At 44.7% G+C, this 21188-nt stretch overlaps 1 protein-coding gene and 14 non-coding genes across 18 annotated transcripts in view; all 15 read right to left on the reverse strand.

Moving 5' to 3' along the window:
- Positions 1-1231: 1231 nt before the first annotated feature.
- Positions 1232-21188, reverse strand: part of LOC133142736 (protoheme IX farnesyltransferase, mitochondrial) — a 56349-nt gene continuing 36392 nt past the window's right edge. For 2 of the 4 annotated variants that reach the window (XM_061264213.1, XM_061264214.1), the window contains 6 exons: positions 10421-10560; positions 9440-9758; positions 9251-9375; positions 2990-3060; positions 2134-2366; positions 1232-2032 (listed from right to left, as the gene is read on the reverse strand). In XM_061264213.1, the coding sequence (XP_061120197.1) occupies positions 1635-2032; positions 2134-2366; positions 2990-3060; positions 9251-9375; positions 9440-9758; positions 10421-10507 (1233 nt within the window). In that variant the 5' untranslated portion in view covers positions 10508-10560 and the 3' untranslated portion in view covers positions 1232-1634. Of the gene's footprint in view, positions 2033-2133; positions 2367-2989; positions 3061-9250; positions 9376-9439; positions 9759-10420; positions 10561-11066; positions 11212-21188 lie in introns of those variants that run through there. The other 2 variants (XR_009710252.1, XM_061264212.1) reach the window with 2 other exon arrangements.
- On the reverse strand, positions 12453-12525 carry trnar-ccu (transfer RNA arginine (anticodon CCU)). Its single transcript has one exon. It is a non-coding gene; the product is annotated as a tRNA-Arg (tRNA).
- Positions 12933-13005, reverse strand: trnar-ccu (transfer RNA arginine (anticodon CCU)). Its single transcript has one exon. It is a non-coding gene; the product is annotated as a tRNA-Arg (tRNA).
- On the reverse strand, positions 13250-13322 carry trnar-ccu (transfer RNA arginine (anticodon CCU)). Its single transcript has one exon. It is a non-coding gene; the product is annotated as a tRNA-Arg (tRNA).
- trnar-ccu (transfer RNA arginine (anticodon CCU)) lies at positions 13413-13485 on the reverse strand. The gene has a single exon. It is a non-coding gene; the product is annotated as a tRNA-Arg (tRNA).
- trnar-ccu (transfer RNA arginine (anticodon CCU)) lies at positions 13570-13643 on the reverse strand. The gene has a single exon. It is a non-coding gene; the product is annotated as a tRNA-Arg (tRNA).
- Positions 13734-13806, reverse strand: trnar-ccu (transfer RNA arginine (anticodon CCU)). The gene has a single exon. It is a non-coding gene; the product is annotated as a tRNA-Arg (tRNA).
- Positions 14051-14123, reverse strand: trnar-ccu (transfer RNA arginine (anticodon CCU)). The gene has a single exon. It is a non-coding gene; the product is annotated as a tRNA-Arg (tRNA).
- On the reverse strand, positions 14508-14580 carry trnar-ccu (transfer RNA arginine (anticodon CCU)). Its single transcript has one exon. It is a non-coding gene; the product is annotated as a tRNA-Arg (tRNA).
- Positions 14671-14743, reverse strand: trnar-ccu (transfer RNA arginine (anticodon CCU)). The gene has a single exon. It is a non-coding gene; the product is annotated as a tRNA-Arg (tRNA).
- Positions 14988-15060, reverse strand: trnar-ccu (transfer RNA arginine (anticodon CCU)). The gene has a single exon. It is a non-coding gene; the product is annotated as a tRNA-Arg (tRNA).
- On the reverse strand, positions 15151-15223 carry trnar-ccu (transfer RNA arginine (anticodon CCU)). The gene has a single exon. It is a non-coding gene; the product is annotated as a tRNA-Arg (tRNA).
- trnar-ccu (transfer RNA arginine (anticodon CCU)) lies at positions 15457-15529 on the reverse strand. Its single transcript has one exon. It is a non-coding gene; the product is annotated as a tRNA-Arg (tRNA).
- Positions 15620-15692, reverse strand: trnar-ccu (transfer RNA arginine (anticodon CCU)). Its single transcript has one exon. It is a non-coding gene; the product is annotated as a tRNA-Arg (tRNA).
- Positions 15937-16009, reverse strand: trnar-ccu (transfer RNA arginine (anticodon CCU)). Its single transcript has one exon. It is a non-coding gene; the product is annotated as a tRNA-Arg (tRNA).

Genomic DNA, 21188 nt, shown 5'->3' on the forward strand with positions numbered 1-21188 from the left:
AAAACACAGATTTCTCACAATCAAGTTTTTCCCGTCATTTGTTTCTCAGCACAATTTAATGTTGACAATTTAAAATGCTAGTGAGTGGACTTTAAACAGGCCCATCGACCACCGGTTTTGCAACCTAAAAAGGATCACCTTGTCTTTGGCAAGGTTCAGCACAAACAAAATGCTTAGGGTAAACTCGAGCACTGTAGTGTCGTAACAAGCAAACAAAAACATCTAAATTTCAGATCACTATCTTGATGTTTGTCTTAAAAAAAAAAAAGTAGTACTTTGCTCATTTATTTTTTTCCAAATTTAGTCATTTGCAAAATAAAAAATGTAGTCATTTGCTCATTTACTTTTAATGTTTTCCAAATTTAGTCATTTGCAAAATTAATTTGGAAAATAACTTGCCATGCAACTTTAATGTAAACATTGATTGCTGAATTTCAATTATTTTTTGCTGTCATGTAAATGAGTTTGTGAAGTCAATAAACACCTAAACACAAAAATATGCTGACAATAAATTTGAAATTTTACCAAAGAGACAAAGTGACTTTTTTAATTGAACTTTTTGTCGAAAAAGGTTTAGTCATTTGAATATGGCCATTCAAAACACAAGTTTTAAAAGTGTGCATGCCGGTCGGTGTTCTCTCCCCAAAACAAACACAAACAGATCACTTTGCAAACATTTGTTGCAAAATATATCTTGCGCTGAGTTTGTTTTGTGTTGACTAAGACTACAATGTTACAATTTCGTATGATTTTTAATGAGTACAATGTTTCTCAACAGGATGCTTACATTCCCGTATTATTGACCTTCCAGTTAGCAAACGGGTAATAAAATCTGAGATATAGTGTTGCGTTCCACACCGATGAAAAAAAGCAAATATGTGTTTAGGGATGGTTGATATCGGATCTCCGAGCAGGTCGCGTTTTTCCGTCTTCTTGTTCTTCGGATGAAACAGCTGGCCTGCTCAATCCCCTTTCACCCTCTCGAATAAAACTCCGGATTCGCTTGGGCACTTTACGAGGACGCCTCAGCTCCGGCGGCCTTGGACGAAAGAAATCCCTCAGACCGCCCCTCCCATGCCCCCCCCATTTCCCTTAACCATGTCCAAACCTTTTATGGCGACGGGATGGGCAGCGATAGCGATGTAACCAAACACCAAAACGTTGGCCTGAAGGGGCAGCAACAGCCCTCGTGTTGACCAACAGGTGGCGGGGCTATTACAAATTCAGCCAATAGCGTTGATCGTCTTTTTTTAATAGTTTAAAATGTGATGTCTTAACATAGTTTGCATAGAAACTACAGTGGCATCATTACAAGACATGATGAATCAACATCTCAGTTTCACGTCCTTCCTCTTCAAGTCCATCTACATTCTGGTTTCAACCAATCAAAAGAATTTACGATTCTTCCATTAGACTGATGGTCATATGACAGTTTTAAGTGATTAAAATGTAGCATTTTCTGTACAGTCAATGAAGGTTTTACGGTGGCCTACCTTCGATGTGGGCTGTTTGACACCCCAGCCTTACAAGAGAGGTAGTGCTGGGCCCTGTTATAAATAAATACATATTTACAATGGAAATATTGAGGCCTTTAAGTGTTCCTTGGTGATGAGTCCGTCATACGTGCGATTGCGTTAGCTTGTGCTAGCTGTGTCGTCGTCGCGCGGCGTCTTGCACGTGAGCGCGAGTAGCAACAGCATGGGCAGGTGCCACAAGCTGCAGAAGAATAGTTTGCGGGCACTAGCCCGGTCACCCTTCCTGTAAAATCGGAAGGCGAGCAGGGTGATGTATGCGTTGATGGGCAGCGACACGAGTGGAAAGGTCCACGTGGTGACGCCCAATGCAGGCGCGGCGGCGGCGAGGCCTATGAGCGCCACGCTGTGCCGCAGGGCCACGCGTCGGCACAATGCCGGGTGCGTGACTGACATCATGCGGTAGCCGCCGCGCGAGTAGTCCTCCCTCAGGTTCCAACTGAGAGAGTTGAAGTGTGGAAACTGCCAACTGTATAGAAAGCCGCCCAGCAGCAAGGCACCTGTGGCGAGAAAGGGGCGGGGCTTAGTGTGTGCCCACACGCTGCTGACTACTATTCTTGCTGCAAAAATGAAACAATTGGAGATCTTTTCAAATGAATACCTGGGTCCAGGCAGCCCGTGGCGGCCGTCCAGCCCATGATGGGCGGTATGGCGCCCACCACGGAACCAGCCCACGTGTTAGCGATGGTGAGCCTCTTGAGCGGCGTGTAGCAACACGTGTACAGCAAAATGTTGAGGGCGCCCAGGAAACCCGTCAAAGGATTGACGACGCAAGTCAGCAGCATAACGCCGGGCACACCGCACGCCAACGCAAAAGTGACAGCGTGGAGGGGGCTGAAGATGATGATGATGGAGAAAAAGAAGAGGATCAGGTGAGTTAGAATACACACTCACATACGCGTACACACGAGTCAGCAGAGCGTCTCCAAACAGGAGGCTTAAAGAAAGCTCATCTGATAAGAGTTTTAGGCCGGAAACATCGACAACACGCCAAAGATGAAAGCCCGAAAGTAGAAAAAAAAAGGAAGCCTTTCAACTGGATCAAGACCTCCACATTCTCCTCTTCATCCACTTATCTCATATTGAAAGCGGCTTGACGTTTGCCACTAAACGCTCCATAAATTAGAGAGTACCGATTAGCATCTTGACCAAACCCGGGCGCGTTCTTCTTCAAAATGAAAAGCAATTTTATTTTGCGGTGGAGGCATTAATGTAATTAGAGGTGTTTTATGTGGCCTGAGTGTGCGGGTGGGCGGGCAAGAGGGGGTCTGGATCTGTGGGCTTCAAGGGTAAGGGGGGGGGGGGGGGCTGCATCACAGGGTTTTGATGATGAGGTCAGGTGGGTAACGTCAAAACAACATTTTGTACTGCAAAGAATTCACATTTTGCATCAATTTGTATGTGAGGGTCTTCTGAGGGGGGAAAACAAATAGCAGCAACCAATCAGAGCACTGTACCTGATCTGTCCTCGGACTAGTGGACGATTCTTGGTTCGGTTCATGTTGGAGTCAAAAGGCACCTCGAAGTACTGCGGGGGGGGGGGGGGGGGGGGGGGGGGGGGGAACACAAAGCTGATAATTGCATGAGAACACATTATGTTTACTATATTGTATACATCTATAGTGGAAGTGGGTGCGCCCCCGCCCCCCCCCCCTCAAACAGCAGTAAGCGACTGTCACTTCCATTGACATAGTGCAGCCTTCCTCTCCCTCTTCAAGCAACATTTATTTACATTCAAGCGACATGTCTTCAAGTGTTATTTTTAGTGCTGATAACCTCAGGAAGGGAGGACATGAAAGGTCAAGCGGTGAATTTGCTGAGCTGACTGCTTAAGAGTTTCCTGTTTTATTGCAAGTCGTCAAAACGCTGCTGCGAAAAAACGAGGTGGCGCCCAACTATTTGAATTGACCAAATTTCCCGCAGCTAACTGAAACTGGCTTCCGGAGCTACATCAGGTTGCTTCGCGCTCACCCGCCACTCAAGTTCGAATAGTTTCAAGGTGGTAGGTGGAGGCGGTTGGGTGGGAGGTGATGCTGGTGAGTGTTGTGGGATACAACTCTGTGGAAAAACGACTAATACTCCCGTTTTATGGTCCGCTCTGGAGAAGGCTTCAAAGTGCTCCCACGAGATTGCCAATGTGTGACTAAAATGCAAACACATGGGGTGCTTAAATACAGGAACTAGCTATTGTGTGCGTGTGTGTTTGCTTCCCTCATAACGGCCGAGGATAATGAAGAAAACAGATCAAGCGAGTGTGACGATCGCTTAAAAACAAACAATGGCAATCCCTCTCGCAGTTTTATCAAAAGTAGATCGGGCATCTTCGAAAATACGGCGGTTATTGTGAAAATAGCGCGTGGGTGCTAAAATACATCACACGCCCACAACGGCGGTGCTTTTAATGTTCCGTTCCGATCGCACAGCTGCGGCCGTGGGACCTGGAGGTCGGGGCGGAGGTGTTAATTCGATTTCCTGGGTCAGGAAATGGGGCGGGAGAGAAGCGATCATCTTATTGTTGCTGTGCCTAATGATAAAATAAAGTCAAATAATTCCGGGCTGCAGTAGTTTGTCCGCCATCTTTACCATTTTATTTCGTCTTTTAAGCTAACTAAGAGCATCTGTTTCGTATCAGCTAACCGCCCGGCCCATTTTTATTGTTTCCGCCCGACACCCACCGCGTGTTACCGTCACAGCGCCGAAATATTTGCATGTTAGCAATTTCAATGACGAACTTGGAAAAAAAAAAATTGCTGTATATGTACATCCAGCCTTCAAAACAATGACGTAAGCAAAAAAAAAAAAGCTTGAAGTGGAGTCTGTTCTTTTAAACACACGTACTACAAAAGTGTAATGACAATTACGTCGCAGACGGGGGACAGAAAACAGGCGACGGGGGAAGTTAAAAGAAGATCAGAAGATCCTTTGAGCTATTACGGCTGAACGTGATCCAAGACCGAGCGGCAGAGGTCCACTGATAACAGACCGCACGACAGCCTCTTCTTACGCAAACTTGACACTAAAGCTTTGAAGATAATAAGGATGTTCCTGAAAACTCCACAATCAAGGGATGGGGGGGGAAATTAAACGGTCGATAAATTGCAGAGATTTAATGCGAGCGATTGGGTTGTGCCAATCCAATTGTTGTTCATGCACAATAGCTTTAGCGTCAATGAAGTTTTGAAAGGACTTTATTGTGGTGTGTTTGTGTCTTTTAAGTTCTATTCGGAAGTATTTTCCCCAATTAAAGTGCCTACATTAAAGCCAGCGTGTGTGCGCGCAGTTAAACAGACGTCAGAGTTGAGCAGCTGGAAGGCTTTGGCTTCCAGAAACATCCGCCGGTCCAAACACGACGTTCCTCTCGGCTCGTTTGAAGCCAGCGCAGGTGCTGGGGGTGGGGCCCGACGGTAAACAAGACAACGGGACCGCCTCGGCGCTTGTCGGGACATCGCCCCGTTTCTACTGGAGAGGTTCTGATCGAGCGCTAGGTAAACAACGCGCCAGAGATGGACTCCGATTAAGCTCTCGTCACAAGTCGCTTCAATGGTCGTGACGGGTGAGAACGCGCTGAAACTAAACAGACGCTCAACGCAAACAAGGTTGCGTGGAGGTGACTTTGAAAAGGCACCGCTGTTTGAATACAAGTGTTTGGAAGATCAAAGTTAGCTGTACAAATAATGGAGGAGAGGCTTAAGCTAAACAAATTTAAGAGGCATCCATTGTAAGTCCTCAAAATGATCTTTTGATACGAGTCGAAATTTATATTGTCAATTCAAACGCGGAGAGAGGTTTTCAAGGGTGAAGGAATTTGCTCCACTGGCACGGAACGCATGTTTGGACTGGAGTGAGAGAAAAAAAAAAAAGAGCGCATCAGCAGCAACAACGTATGAGTTTGCGCCGCAAAACGATGCCAAACCACGTTCCACAAATCCTGCAAAATAGTCCAAATCACGAAACCGCTAAAGGATTGAGCTGAATAAACTTTTTAAGGGCGCCGTTTGTATTCCGATTAAATATCACAAGTTATGATTTAGGATCTGTCATGGTCATAATTTCTCCGGGGCAATAAATAAAAGCTGGTAGTTTCCAATAGTTTTGCATTTTAGATGGCTACATAGAAGGTAGACATGAATGCTTCGGGGGAAAAGAAAAAAAAAAAGATTATACTAAATCTTGCCACTAAATAAGCCACTGATTAAATATTTAAATCCTGAAATATTTCAAACTAAATACTTCAAATAAAAATATTCTACAAATTCATAAGGCCTAAAAATCGGATCTTTTCTTACTTAAAAAACGTCTATCTCATGCTAGCAGCGATACACCAAACGCTCACGTGCATAAAAATGGATATATCGAAGAACTATTCTTAGCGCCGCACAAGTGACAGAAGTAATGATAAGACACGCTGGGTATGCGTAACAAACTGCGACATAATTTATTCCCCGCGCTCATCAAGATTACACAAAAATAGAAAATTCTATTATTTTAAGCCTCACGTCAAAAACTTTCCCGATGTCATTGACTGGATATAAAACAAAGCTTGCCTTGATCAAATGGAGAAGAAAAAAAAAAAGACTAACGTTCTAATTTTAGTCTTTTTTTTTTCTCTCTCTACCAAATCTCCATCCTCTTGACTGTATTTTCACCAGCAGGGCTCGCAATAATTGCCTGACTAACGTGAGGAGATTCAAGCTGTGTCCCATCCTCTCAACGCCTTTATGCCAATCGGAGCGTCGCCGTCGCTAACGGCGGCGGTCAAGGAAGCTGCCCGGGCCCGTAGGAACTGTGTCATATTTCGAGAAATTTTATTAGCTTGATCTAACGGGTGTGTTAAAAAAAAAAACGATAGGAAATAGGGCTCGGACAATCTGTATCTCGAGTCGACCGATTGCTTTTAACCAAAGCCATACCGCAAGTCAAGAGCCACTATTACGGTTGAAGGGGCTTCTTCTGCCAGCTCAAGCGCTAATTACAGGGCAACATTTAAAAGATAATAGGTGCACTCCAGCAGGAAAAGGAGCATCGTGCGTGTAGAAGACCACAACATCGTCTCAGCGTGAACACACAAACTGTGACTATTTCATCCTCGGGATCTGGGTAAGATACACAAAGGACGGCGTTCTCCTCCTTCATTAAACCTAAGTGGGAGTACAACAAATGGTCGTCTAGAGCCAGAGGTTAACAAAAATAAAAACGATGTCCGGATATTTTTTTCCACAGGAGACAAAGGTGGAAATGAATGCAACGAGAACCAGGGCTAATTGTTTAAATGGAGCGTGCCGAACAAACAATTTTCAGATGTGAAACGCTTGAAACGAGCTTGCGATGTTGTCTCGCGGGCATGGCCTGCACTCGCTGGTCTACTTTTGTCAATTATTCACACGTTTCAGTGCCGCCTCTTCCCTTCGACTGACGTGCCTTCAAAAAGGAGCGGGGCCAAAGTTGAAATTCGATTGTATGCTAATGCGTAAAGAAACTCAAGATGACCTAAATATCGCATAACGCTCACACGGTAAAGAAGAGTTTAACTGAAGTCTTTTTGTTTCTGCGCAAACAAAAGTCTGACGATTTATGTAATCCAATAAATTTGTTGCGAGTTGTTTAACGCTGACACGTGCAATAAAATACGTCAACAATCCGTCAGCGTAATTCTTTCACCCCCCCCCTGCTGAAAACGGCAACATCGCGACGCGTTCCGCTTTGTTTCTGGACATTGACTCAGCTGTTGCCAAAAACAGCGGCAGAGGTGTAGAAAGGTTCACTGATGTCAGGCGCCGTTCAGTTGGGCGGTTCCTCCCCTTCAGTTCTGACTCAAGTCTGGTTTGTGTCGAAATTTCAGACGGGAGGGCCGTAATCACCGTGTTTTGTGCTCAACTAAAAGGCTAACCAGCGAGGCGGGACGCGACGCCTCCACCTGTCTAAAAAGCTTTTTTTTTTCTTTTTTTTGGAGTGGAAGGCAAGCACGCGACAAGTTTGCCCCGACAAGCTCGTGGATGGGAAATAATGACACGTTGAGGTCATGGTCAGTGACGTCATTTGAACAGAGACTATTTGCGTAAAAATGATTGGTTAGCGGATAAGACTAAACACTAAGCATGTACAAAACCTACAACCTAATTTCTTCTATTTCTTTCCATAAAATCGAAAAGACTCATTTCTCTTGGCTTCACTGCTTCCTGTATTGTGATTATTCATTTCTTTTTTAGAATTTTATTATCTAATCTGCTAACCTATTCCCTCGCCGTCGGCGCTTATCATGCAATTTTTTTTGGGGGTGTTTTTATCAGAGCAATGCATCTGTCTGCCATCTGAGGCTGCGGGGAGATTTGTGTAGTTCAAATGGACACGAAACAAAAAGGCTTTAAATAAATTAAGCCCAAAACAAGGCGGCCTCGTTAAAGATTCATCCGTGATGGGAGGGCGGCCGTCGAGGAGTCCTCTGCGCGGCAATTAGAAGAAAATAAAAGGACACTCCATGTGTCCTCCGCGAAGCCGCCGGCATCAAAGACGCTCGAGTCAAAGATCAACGCGCGCTTTTGTTTTAGCTCAGCTCGAGGAAAACGACATCTTAACCGCGGCATCTGCCAGCGAATGCGTCACATGTTCTTCACCTCTAAAGCTTAACCCCCCCCCACGGGAAAATAGCCACAAAATAAGGTGGCAACACAACGATGCAGGTTGTTACGTTCTGGAGGCCATTTTGAGAAATTGTATGAAAGCAGTGGTTGATCGCCCGTCGCTTTTTGTTGGTACGGAAAGCAGACGGTTGCCGGGATGACACTCTTTTTACAGTAACAATGCCAATGGCGATAATGGCGGACGCTTTCAAAAAAGAAAACGGTGTCATTACGCGGCTATGACGAAGTTGAGAACGATAATACGGGCGCTGTCATTGTCGCGCATTGTCAAAGGTGCCACAACGGTGGGTCTTCATGACATCCTTAAAAATGAAAAAATAAAAAATGCAATAATCTCCTGTTACGAACATGACGCTGAGTCACAATCTGACAGCTTGGTACAATACTTAGGTAGTATACCAACAGTGATTATTATTTAGATTATACATATGAGCTCAATATTAAATGAAAATATAGCCATTTTTTTTAAGAAACTTTACTATAAAATCCAAAAACGTTTCAGGGCTCCACAGACGCCTTGGTGAACGCTGAAATGAAACGACTCCCTATCAAGACGAGCGAGGGCCCTGCCCAAAATGCAAACAAGCAGAATGGTAAATAATGCATGTCTGAACAGGGCACAGTTTAGAGTGGCCAGGCAGAAGGGGAGGGGGGGCGGGATGTCTTGCGGGGGCTCGCATATGCGTGCCAGCCTCGCGGCGGGAGACGCCGCGCAGACACAAAAGAAAACAGGAAAACAGAAATGACACAAAACGAGCCCGCTCCAACGCGCACAAAAGCAAACACGGCGAGGCTGACTTGGTTTGGAATTACACGGTGGGGGGTTGGGGGGGTCGACGCGTCTATTAGACACCGGCTCGAAACTCTGGTCTAACTCAATTATCCAATTAGCTCACGTAGGGGGGCCAGACTGCAAGGTGGCGACGGCCGGAACACCTGCAGCGGCCAGAGTTTCTTTCCAAGAAGAAACAGAGAAACTTTGTAGTCACACCAAAGCATTACAGGAAAAAAAAAAAAAAGACACGAAAAATATTTTGTATAATGTACAAAATAGGCTTGTTTGCATTCATGCAAATTCACCTGGTTGATGGAATTGGCAGCACTAGAGGCGAGTCCTGTCCCCAGACATGTTACCAAGAAGATGACGGGGTCAAAGGGCACCGGCGCCATTGCATAACCAGCCGCCGCCGTGGTCACCACAAGCGCTGAAATGAAGAGCAAGTTGAAGTCGCACGGCGTGAACAATCATGGCCGTGAGCACATCCTTACCCGTGAGTTTGATTTTGGCCAATCGGGCGTAGATGTCAGGCAGGTCGGCCGTTTCCACTTTCATTTGCTTCCACTGTCGGTCCAGACGCGCATCTCGAGCTTCGTCTGTCTCCACCTGCACGTGGGGCGTCTCCTTTGAGGTCGTCGCCGGGTTGGATGTTTCCTCAGCGACCTCAGAGTTGGGCAAGTCCTGCACCGTGGGCTCGATCGTCGGGATTCTTTGGACCTGCCTCTCTTCGCCGCCGTTGTCGTCCACGTCGGCAAGCACCTGTTTAGGAACGGCACGCTGCTGAAGCTCAGCCGGGTTCTTTGACACATACTGACAGGGAAGAAAAAGGAAATTCAATTTATATTGGATCATTAATTTTGTAATGATACAAATGACCACACAAAAATCTATCAAAATACACAAAAGCTCCCTTCACAAAGGAACTTTGCATAGAAGTGCAGAATTTTATTTGCTCTTAGTTAGTTAGTTAATTAGTAAAATGTTTGCATTAGTTAAAATGTGAACCATATTAATATACATAAAAACCAAATTAAAAAAAAATATCTTAACGTAACATAAATATATGCATGTAGTGAAAAACATACAACTTACACAACATGAAATGCAAATAAACGTTGAACAATTAAATATTACTAAACTAAAAGAACAACAAAAGCTGCGCTTAAAACTTTATTAAACTTAAGGAAATCAAAATAAACAAGTAGAATGTAGTAAATTATAAAAAGTACAAGCAAGCTATGAGAATTGGTTAAATAAAATAAACAAAAATGAAAATCTACATAACTAAATTAGATGATGGATGTTGGCTAAACAAAAACACTGCAATAAAAAAATGCTTTAAAAAACAAATATGTCAAAATAATATATAAATGTGTAAGCAAATATTAAGCTTTGTTTAAGAGAAAGCACATGCAGAAAATAATCATGCATAAAATGTGCATATAAAAAGGAGACAAAGCAATCCAAGTTACCTGCCGTTTGAGGAAGTTGAGGTGTTGATAGGTCATCCAGTGTGACGGTTCTCTCCTGTGCAGAACGCGGCTGTGGGCTGTCTGCATGCATCGCAGACCACATCCCACCAATTTTTGCTTTATGTTTACACCAAACAAACCTAGGAGACAAAAACAAGCAGAATACTTAGTATTTGTAGTAGTGATTCAATCACAAAAGGATAATGTACAACGGCAACTAGTTGTGGAAGAGATATTTGTGTGCTTGCAAACACTGACCCAAGAAGTGCAGCACTATTTGCTTTCACTCTGACCTCTTTTCTTGCATGCCTGCATGTGTGATATACTTCTCTGTGGTGAACAACAATAATCAGAAGAGCACGATCAAAATTTAGCTGGAAAATCGTGGAAAAGCCAATCTAAGCTTCACTAATGAAATAAAATTCTGTTGCCGTCACAGATCGGCGTGTATTCAATACATATGTAGAAGTAGACGACCTCATTATAAAGGTCAAGACACAGATTAGGAAAACATTCTTGCATTGGGTAACCGTGCACGACTAGCTTAGCTACCTAGCTCGTCCCCGTTGATTTTAAAGGTACGCGATTGGATTACAACAACGAATATCAACGTGCAGCCGTCCAGTCCGCGTTTGAGAGACGTTACCTGTTAGCCGACTACATTGCGTCTTATACATGATCTTTGGTCAAAATAAAGCCGGTTTCCTTCTTGGTCTCCTTCACATGCAGCGAGCCGCCATTATGACCTCAGGATGTGACGTTACAAGTACGTCCGGGGCATGTGACGTCATGCGACCTTAAATAATAAGTTTGGGGCACATGACGTCATACGACCGCAAATAATAACACCACCACCACCACTAATAACAATAACAACAGTAACAACATTAACAATACTACTATTACTACTATGTACTACTACTACTACTACTACTACTACAAATAATAATAATAATAATAATAATAATAATAATAATAATAATAATAATAATAATAATAATAATAATAATAATAATAATAATAATAACAACTATACATCATATGTATATTTCATTATCTTTACTAATAGATGAAATATAAATAACATTGTTGTGAAGCCCCCGTTTGATGTACATTATTCTTTTGTATATGTTTAATCCTGCTAAGAAAAGCCAAACGCATGCAGGCTTTTATTGCCTTTTGTCCATGAGGTGCACATCAGCAACAGATGGGCGACATGGAGTGGAAAACATTTAACAATGGAAAGTTTGTGAGGCCATTTTTACCCCGACATGCCTTTTGTCCTAACCCTGGGTTCAAACCCAAACTTTAATGCTAGGCTGCGTTTTAAAACACAGCTTTCAAATTGTACTTAAAACCAAAATTTGAAATCCTCATGCACCACATTCATTTATGTACTTTCCCTCCACACTTGTCTTGATTTTAACAGAATTTCTACTGGTCAAAACACTGACCTGTAAAGAGACCACCCTCCGCGCCACTCCAATAAAATGGCTTCATGGAATAACAGAGACTCCCCCATGCTTGTGCCTGTCATTGCCCCATTTCTCCCACCCTGATTTACAAGCGGTCCCACTGGCTTGCAGTGCCATCTCTAATCCCAGAGGAACGAGCATCGGAATGGCGGCGGAGTAGGAAGCAGACAGTGCCGCATAACTCTCGAGCAGAAACAGATGCGCCGGCGCTGTCCTGTTTGTAATTGATTTTTAAGGGTGACTCTCTTGTTGTCTCACAAGCCTCCGGCCGGCGCCGTGCTGCACGTTGAGCAGAGGGCTTGAGACTGACTACAAACACTTGTAGTGGCCCAGCCCACAAGTAAAGAAGCAACTTCCTTTTACTGTCTTCTTCAGGACATGTGTCCACCAGATGCAACTGTACTTCCTGGACACATCCTAACCCTTTGGTTAAGTAGGTGAGTGACTTATCCATGAGGGGAGAAGGAAGAGAAGCAGTTATAGAAGAAAGACCTTTTAGAAACTCTAAAAGGTCAAGACTAAGGAAATTACAGTACTGAAAAATAATGGAAGGACAACACCCCAGATGGGACTTGAACCCACAATCCCTGGCTTAGGAGGCCAGTGCCTTATCCATTAGGCCACTGGGGCACAAAAGTACATGTTGCTGAAGCAATGTCATACAAATTCCAATGTAACGGCCAAACAAAATTTCAAAACAAGACAACAAACGAAGGACACCACCCCAGATGGGACTCGAACTCACAATCTCTGGCTTAGGAGGCTAGTGCCTTATCCATTAGGCCACTGGGGCACAAAATTACACGTTGCTGAAGCAATGTCATACAAATTCAATAGTAACGGCCAAGAATTAGTGCAGGACGACAAAGGAAGGACATCACCCCAGGTGGGACTTAGCCCACAATCCCTGGTTTAGGAGGCCAGTGCCTTATCCATTAGCCCACTGGGACACAAAACTGCCTGTTGCTGAAGAGATGTCATACAAATTCAATAGTAACGGACAAGCGAAGTAGTACAGGACGACAAAGCAAGGACATCACCCCAGATGGGACTTGAACCCACAATCCCTGGCTTAGGAGGCCAGTGCCTTATCCATTAGGCCACTGGGGCACAAAATTACACGTTGCTGAAGCAATGTCATACAAATTCAATAGTAACGGCCAAAAATTAGTGCAGGACGACAAAGGAAGGACATCACCCCAGGTGGGACTTAACCCACAATCCCTGGTTTAGGAGGCCAGTGCCTTATCCATTAGCCCACTGGGACACAAAACTGCCTGTTGCTGAAGAGATGTCATACAAATTCAATAGTAACGGACAAGCGAAGTAGTACAGGACGACAAAGCAAGGACATCACCCCAGATGGGACTTGAACCCACAATCCCTGGCTTAGGAGGCCAGTGCCTTATCCATTAGGCCACTGGGGCACAAAATTGCCTCTTGCTGAAAGGATGTCATACAAATTCCAATGTAACGGCCAAACAAAATTTCAAAACAAGACAACAGACAAAGGACACCACCCCAGATGGGACTCGAACCCACAATCCCTGGCTTAGGAGGCCAGTGCCTTATCCATTAGGCCACTGGGGCGCAAAATTACATGTTGCTGAAGCAATGTCATACAAATTCAATAGTAACGGCCAAAAATTAGTACAGGACGACAAAGGAAGGACATGACCCCAGGTGGGACTTGAACCCACAATCCCTGGCTTAGGAGGCCAGTGCCTTATCCATTAGGCCACTGGGACACAAAACTGTCTCTTGCTGAAAGGATGTCATACAAATTCTAATGTAACGGCCAAACAAAATTTCAAAACAAGACAACAAACAAAGGACACCACCCCAGATGGGACTCGAACCCACAATTCCTGGCTTAGGAGGCCAGTGCCTTATCCATTAGGCCACTAGGGCGCAAAATTACATGTTGCTGAAGCAATGTCATACAAATTCAATAGTAACGGCCAAAAATTAGTACAGGACGACAAAGGAAGGACATCACCCCAGGTGGGACTTAACCCACAATCCCTGGTTTAGGAGGCCAGTGCCTTATCCATTAGCCCAATGGGACACAAAACTGCCTGTTGCTGAAGAGATGTCATATAAATTCAATAGTAACGGACAAGCGAAGTAGTACAGGACAACAAAGTAAGGACATCACCCCAGATGGGACTCAAACCCACAATCCCTGGCTTAGGAGGCCAGTGCCTTATCCATTAGGCCACTGGGGCGCGGAAGTGCGTGTTGCTGAAGCAATGTCATACAAATTCAATAGTAACGGCCAAAAACTAGTACAGGACGACAAAGGAAGGACATCACCCCAGGTGGGACTTAACCCACAATCCCTGGTTTAGGAGGCCAGTGCCTTATCCATTAGCCCACTGGGACACAAAACTGCCTGTTGCTGAAGAGATGTCATACAAATTCAATAGTAACGGCCAAAAACTAGTACAGGACGACAAAGGAAGGACATCACCCCAGGTGGGACTTAACCCACAATCCCTGGTTATCCATTAGCCCACTGGGACACAAAACTGCCTGTTGCTGAAGAGATGTCATACAAATTCAATAGTAACGGACAAGCGAAGTAGTACAGGACGACAAAGCAAGGACATCACCCCAGATGGGACTTGAACCCACAATCCCTGGCTTAGGAGGCCAGTGCCTTATCCATTAGGCCACTGGGGCACAAAACTGCCTCTTGCTGAAAGGATGTCATACAAATTCCAATGTAACGGCCAAACTAAATTTCAAAACAAGTCAACAAACAAAGGACACCACCCCAGATGGGACTCGGACCCACAATCCCTGGCTTAGGAGGCCAGTGCCTTATCCATTAGGCCACTGGGGCGCAAAATTACATGTTGCTGAAGCAATGTCATACAAATTCAATAGTAACGGCCAAAAATCAGTACAGGACGACAAAGGAAGGACATCACCCCAGGTGGGACTTAACCCACAATCCCTGGTTTAGGAGGCCAGTGCCTTATCCATTAGCCCACTGGGACACAAAACTGCCTGTTGCTGAAGAGATGTCATACAAATTCAATAGTAACGGACAAGCGAAGTAGTACAGGACGACAAAGCAAGGACATCACCCCAGATGGGACTTGAACCCACAATCCCTGGCTTAGGAGGCCAGTGCCTTATCCATTAGGCCACTGGGGCACAAAACTGCCACTTGCTGAAAGGATGTCATACAAACTCCAATGTAACGGCCAAACAAAATTTCAAAACAAGACAACAAACAAAGGACACCACCCCAGATGGGACTCGAACCCACAATCCCTGGCTTAGGAGGCCAGTGCCTTATCCATTAGGCCACTGGGGCGCAAAATTACATGTTGCTGAAGCAATGTCATACAAATTCAATAGTAACGGCCAAAAATCAGTACAGGACGACATCACCCCAGGTGGGACTTAACCCACAATCCCTGGTTTAGGAGGCCAGTGCCTTATCCATTAGCCCACTGGGACACAAAACTGCCTGTTGCTGAAGAGATGTCATACAAATTCAATAGTAACGGACAAGCAAAGTAGTACAGGACGACAAAGCAAGGACATCACCCCAGATGGGACTTGAACCCACAATCCCTGGCTTAGGAGGCCAGTGCCTTATCCATTAGGCCACTGGGGCACAAAACTGCCACTTGCTGAAAGGATGTCATACAAACTCCAATGTAACGGCCAAACAAAATTTCAAAACAAGACAACAAACAAAGGACACCACCCCAGATGGGACTCGAACCCACAATCCCTGGCTTAGGAGGCCAGTGCCTTATCCATTAGGCCACTGGGGCGCAAAATTACATGTTGCTGAAGCAATGTCATACAAATTCAATAGTAACGGCCAAAAATTAGTACAGGACGACAAAGGAAGGACATCACCCCAGGTGGGACTTAACCCACAATCCCTGGTTTAGGAGGCCAGTGCCTTATCCATTAGCCCAATGGGACACAAAACTGCCTGTTGCTGAAGAGTTGTCATATAAACTCAATAGTAACGGACAAGCAAAGTAGTACAGGACGACAAAGCAAGGACATCACCCCAGATGGGACTTGAACCCACAATCCCTGGCTTAGGAGGCCAGTGCCTTATCCATTAGGCCACTGGGGCACAGAACTGCTGCTTGCTGAAAGGATGTCATACGAATTCCATAGTAACGGACGAAGTAGTACAGGACAACAAAGCAAGGACATCACCCCAGATGGGACTTGAACACAATCCCTGGTTTAGGAGATCAGTGCTTTATCCATTAGGCCACTGAGGCCCAACGGCACATGCTAGAGAAGGAAGATGTTATAGGAATCTGATGGTAACGGCCTAAGCAGCAAAATCGAGATGGGACAGGAACCCACAATCCCTGGTACCCATTAGGCCACTGGGGCACAAGTATAGAAAATGTTATAGAAGATAGAAGTTATGAAAATTAATTCTGCACTAATTTTCAGTACCAGCCACCAATGAAAGGTCAATAGCCCAAATGAGGTACAAAGAACAGAATAAGTTACAGTAAGCAAATAGTACTAAGGAATTTACAGTACAGGACAACATCCCAGATGGGACTTGAACCCACAATCAGTGGACATCCGCAAGGATATTTTGGAGCCTCAGCTGCCAGGCTGACACCAAGCCCTGAACAACAGACAGTAAGTATTCTCAGCCACCTGATGTTTACCAGTGTTTATGCACTATCTTAGGCTAAGCTTGTAACTGGTCACGGCTCATCCATCACGTTGGGAAGCCCCCTTTCACCCAAAGCCTCAGGCAAGCATGGGAGATGAGTGGGCCTCGTGGAGTGGACTTCTGAAAAGCCTAAAAGCCTGCTTTGAGACAGGAGGTAAGTTTGTCTATGGTCTTTCGTTCCGGGGTCCACACACAGTGCCTGCGTTTGCTGCGTCATAAACAAAAGTGCGTACGCTCAAAAGGACCGCATCCAATTCCCAGCAGCAACTGGGAATAATAAGTCGTGCCACCCCTGTCGTAAATCTGAGTGCAGCAGCGGCGGTAGCTTTCCGCCTAGGTGAGAGTAAATAGGCCTCGCCCAGTCGCACTTGCCTCCCACTCGTAAATTCTGTGCTGTCTTTGCGGGATCGCTTTCCTCCCTGAAGAGGTGTGCACTTCTTCAAAACGCTACCCTAGTCTTGAAACTCCAAATACCTATCGTGGCTTGAAACTCTAATTTGAAATATGCAAAGGATCGTGTTCAGCAAGTTGTGTCCGTCAAAAGGGCAAAAAGAAATCCCAGTCCAGGCCCAGTGAATCAATGATTGCAAAAGCAGACATTAAGAGACAATTCCTGCTGAAGACTTCCCTCCGCTCTGTCGGACGTTTATGGCTTCGCGGGAGGAATAATGTCCCATTGACCTAATCATAACCCATAACCTAATCCGGCTGTGTACTTCTCAACCTGCTATCAATCCACTTTACATTGCCGGGAATCTGCCTCTCCATCTGAATTGAACCCAATTGACTTTTAAACTTGAGGAATGACAAGAAAACCGCATCATAAAACCTCTTGAAATATTCTTACTCGCCGATGTTTTAACCGAAGAGGCATGTTTTGCGCAATTCCTTTTCTTCTCCTGTAATATCCTCATGAAAGCCTTTGATTGTGTGATCACTCTGCCATACCAGCCCAACTATTTTTGACTTTTTATATGCCTTTCTGTGTTCAAATGCTGGAAGATGTTCTCCTCATCTACGCACTTGACTGCCTTGCTCCTCCCACACGCAAGGACAATGACTCCAATTTCTCATGATTTAGCATTGCCGTCTGTCGAGTATGTTGGTTCCCGACCGTTTGTGAGCCAAGGCACATATTTTATATCAGGATAATGTCACGGCACACCACCAGACAAAATCGCCCCGAACATCTATTTAAATAATACAGGTCTTTTTTGTGGGGCTACTCATTCCAAGATTCTTTGTACTCCAGGAAGAAATATGAATCTTGGTATCTTTAAAGCAATGATTACTGTTTAACCCTCAACAAAGAGTTATTTTTCTTACTCTGTCTTTCAAAAGACCTCTAGTTTTTTTTACTGAAGCCTGTAAGTTTTCATTGGGCGGATTTCCATCGTTGTTTACGACACAGAGCCAATCCCGACGCCACTTCTCGCGACGGACATTCAGCAAATGGGTTTCTGTGATGTGGCTTTGTGTGTGTAGGGTGACCAGTTGGAAACTTGAGCTAGTTGGACTTATGAAGGGCTTCTTTCATGTCCCCCTCCTTCTCGTACACTGCCCGGCTGGAATTGTGCTTCTTTATGCCAAATGTTTTCTCCGGTAGTCGGGACTGTTCAACGGTACTTTTGGCAGGGAGGTTTTATTCTGTCATCCATTTCCATCAACATTCCAAGCTCATCCAAACCAAAGGTCCACATATGCTAAAACTGCCCCGAACACTGCGCCTTATTTTTTTTCTTCTGGTCACAACTTTTTAGGATATTGGTGCCACATGGAAAAGTCATCATCTGGCACTTGCGGCCTAAGTCACAAAAGCGGAAGACGAAGGGGGCGGAAAAAGATGGACATTCCGTACGTTCTGGAATGCACGGATACTTTACAGGGCTGTTGTGATGGTCACCACACGTGCGGTGCGTTTTAACCGCCGGCACTCCCGTCAAAACAAGAAACCGTCGCTCTCTGTGTCGAGGTCGGCATCTGGAGACTTCGAGGAGAGATGCAGTGATGCATTTCCAAAATTCTGTATGTCAATAAATAACAGGAAGGAGAGGTCATGCATCGTGTTAACGTGCATCAATGAGGGCCTTGAGCAAGTCATGCAAATGTAAGAAATACAAGTACGTTTGTGTGGTTTTGGTTAATGGCATTCGAGGTAAGGCAGGGCGATATGGTTTAAGAATAAATTATATTTTTTTTCACAAAAGCAGATTTCAGATTTTAATGTTTATTTTTAATCTAATTCCACCTATACGATAGTTTCTGCCCATTTCCTCTTGGTTTTTAACATTTTAGCTGCGATACTCGAAATAAACATTGGGACATTAATGGGATTGCCGTGAAAAGTAATAAGTGGCTTCGGAGAAGAAGAAAGAAGCCCAATGTGTGCCGTAATGGATGCAGGAAATGGATAGTTAGAGGTGAAATTAGGGCACAGCTCACCCGTATTTGTAGAGATTAGCCTTCTGAACATCTGACACTATTTTATCGTTTCGACACATTGAGGAAATGAGGTAACAAGGAGTCAGTCGAGGAAATATACGCCAAAGGAGACATTGTAAGTAAAAGATACAACACAAAACACAAAAATGATTCAAATGTTGAGATTTTCTTTTGGTAGCAAAATGGCAATGTCACGGGTGATATGAGATTTTATTCTCAGGCATCATCGAAACATGGAAATTAGCGACGCTAATAGCCAAGTAATAGAGGAATGCAAGATATGGATAAAATTGCCTCTGTGGGGTCAACATTTCCTGTGGGCATTGATCACGCTGACCATCTTGCAGCGCTCTCTGGCACGCCTCATGAATAACTCGTCCGCTTTTCCTCATGTTTAATTCATCTGTGGTGAAACCATCTACATGCGCGCTAACTGCCTAGCGCCCGTCGCTTTTATTGGACTTTTATCGCCGCTCATAGATAAAGGCGCAGCAGTGTGTGTTCCCGGCACGATCATTAAAAGGAAACGAGCGCGTCAGCAGCGGCCGGCCCGCAATTTCTCCATTGCGATCATTTTCGATTAGACTTAATTGGATTATGTCAACACGCTCGTGTATCGTTGTAGGATATGTTTATGCAACGCTGGCCCAGTAAAAACAGCAATATTTTTACTAAGTGATTTTGACAAGCTTTATGTACATGTTGACCTGCAAAGAAATAAAACATCTAATGACTAACATGTCCCTGATGGGTCCGTTTTTTCACATTGGCATCATTTTTTTCCTTATCTGTCCCAGAAACCATCCTGTTTCGTTTCTGAGATAATTTCCACTCCTTCACATTTCTCAATCAATCTAAAGCCCTTAATTGGTCACATAGTCTGGTGGGAAAGCAGAAAGGAGGGGAAAAAGGGAGGAAAGTGTGTAGACTGTCTTGGTAAACAGGCAGCGGCGGGAGTGATAAAATTGTGTCTTCTTGGAGGGTGTCGGGGAAAGAGAAGTACTAATGAATCCAAACTTGTGTGTCCACACACAACATAGTAACAATGTGGAATTCCACCCTATACAAAAAGGTCAAAGCCAAGATTTGAACCCAGGACCTTCAAACTAAGGCAGGCATGCTTACCACTAGTTCACGACACATAAACGAACCAGTACGGTAAGCAACACTCATGCGTTTGTCTAACGCGGGATGTCTTTGTAGGAGACAAACATTGCCACATATAAACATTTCACGCAGGAGCAGCTGCAAGACGCAGAGCAGCTGCACCGCCGTTTGATGACTTCATTACAGTGCGTCTACTTTGTCTTCTTCCAAAGTGGCGCCGGCGTCAGTCTGATAAGAAACCGGCCAGCACTTACCTTTATTAATGGCAGTTCGCCCCCCCCACCACCACCAGCAACCCCGTGCCAATAAAAGTTAACACTGTTCGAGATGAGCGCCCTGCTACGTTTGTATACGACACACTAGTGTCGGTCGTATTTGTACCAAGTCCAAACAAGATGAGTAAGTTGTCCTTGTCCAGACGCAGGCCGTATTAATATGTCAGAGGATATGATTCACGGCGTGTCCGTCCTGTGCTCAAACTAAATGACTTTTTGCCCGAGCGCCCTTCTCAAAAGGAAAACAAAAAGGACATAATGTAACGGAAAATAACGTGGCTTAACACGATTGGACAAAACCAAAGCAGTAGCTAGTTAGCATGATGGCGCAAAATGCAAACCAAGCAGCTGATACTTTGTAACTCATCCATGCTAATACAAATAAAAAACACAATGCCGGGGTCAGTAGTGTTAGCCATAACCGATTCCGGTCAATGAACGGAGGCGTCGTTGCTAAATCAAAAGTAAACTTTGTAATCCTGAAGAGATTTACACGGCTGCTAATCCTACATTTTGACTCACAAAGAACTTAAAGCGCCGCGCACTAACCAAACAAGGATTAGCGTAGACGAGAAAAGACGCTTTTAAAATCTGGTGGCTTAGAAAGTTGTGTGAAAGTATTGACGTGGGGCCTCGCTGAGCGGCCGATTTGCAGGTACCACACGGCGGTCCATTTCACCCAAAACGACTCCCTTGAGTGCCCTTGATGCTCTCTAAGAGAACAAGCTTGCATAATAACATCTGCTCCTCCTGAAAGTAACTCCTTTGAGGCAGCAAAGTGCCAA

This window comes from Syngnathus typhle, linkage group LG18 (assembly GCF_033458585.1).
Source record: "Syngnathus typhle isolate RoL2023-S1 ecotype Sweden linkage group LG18, RoL_Styp_1.0, whole genome shotgun sequence".
In the NCBI taxonomy this organism is placed as follows: domain Eukaryota; kingdom Metazoa; phylum Chordata; class Actinopteri; order Syngnathiformes; family Syngnathidae; genus Syngnathus; species Syngnathus typhle.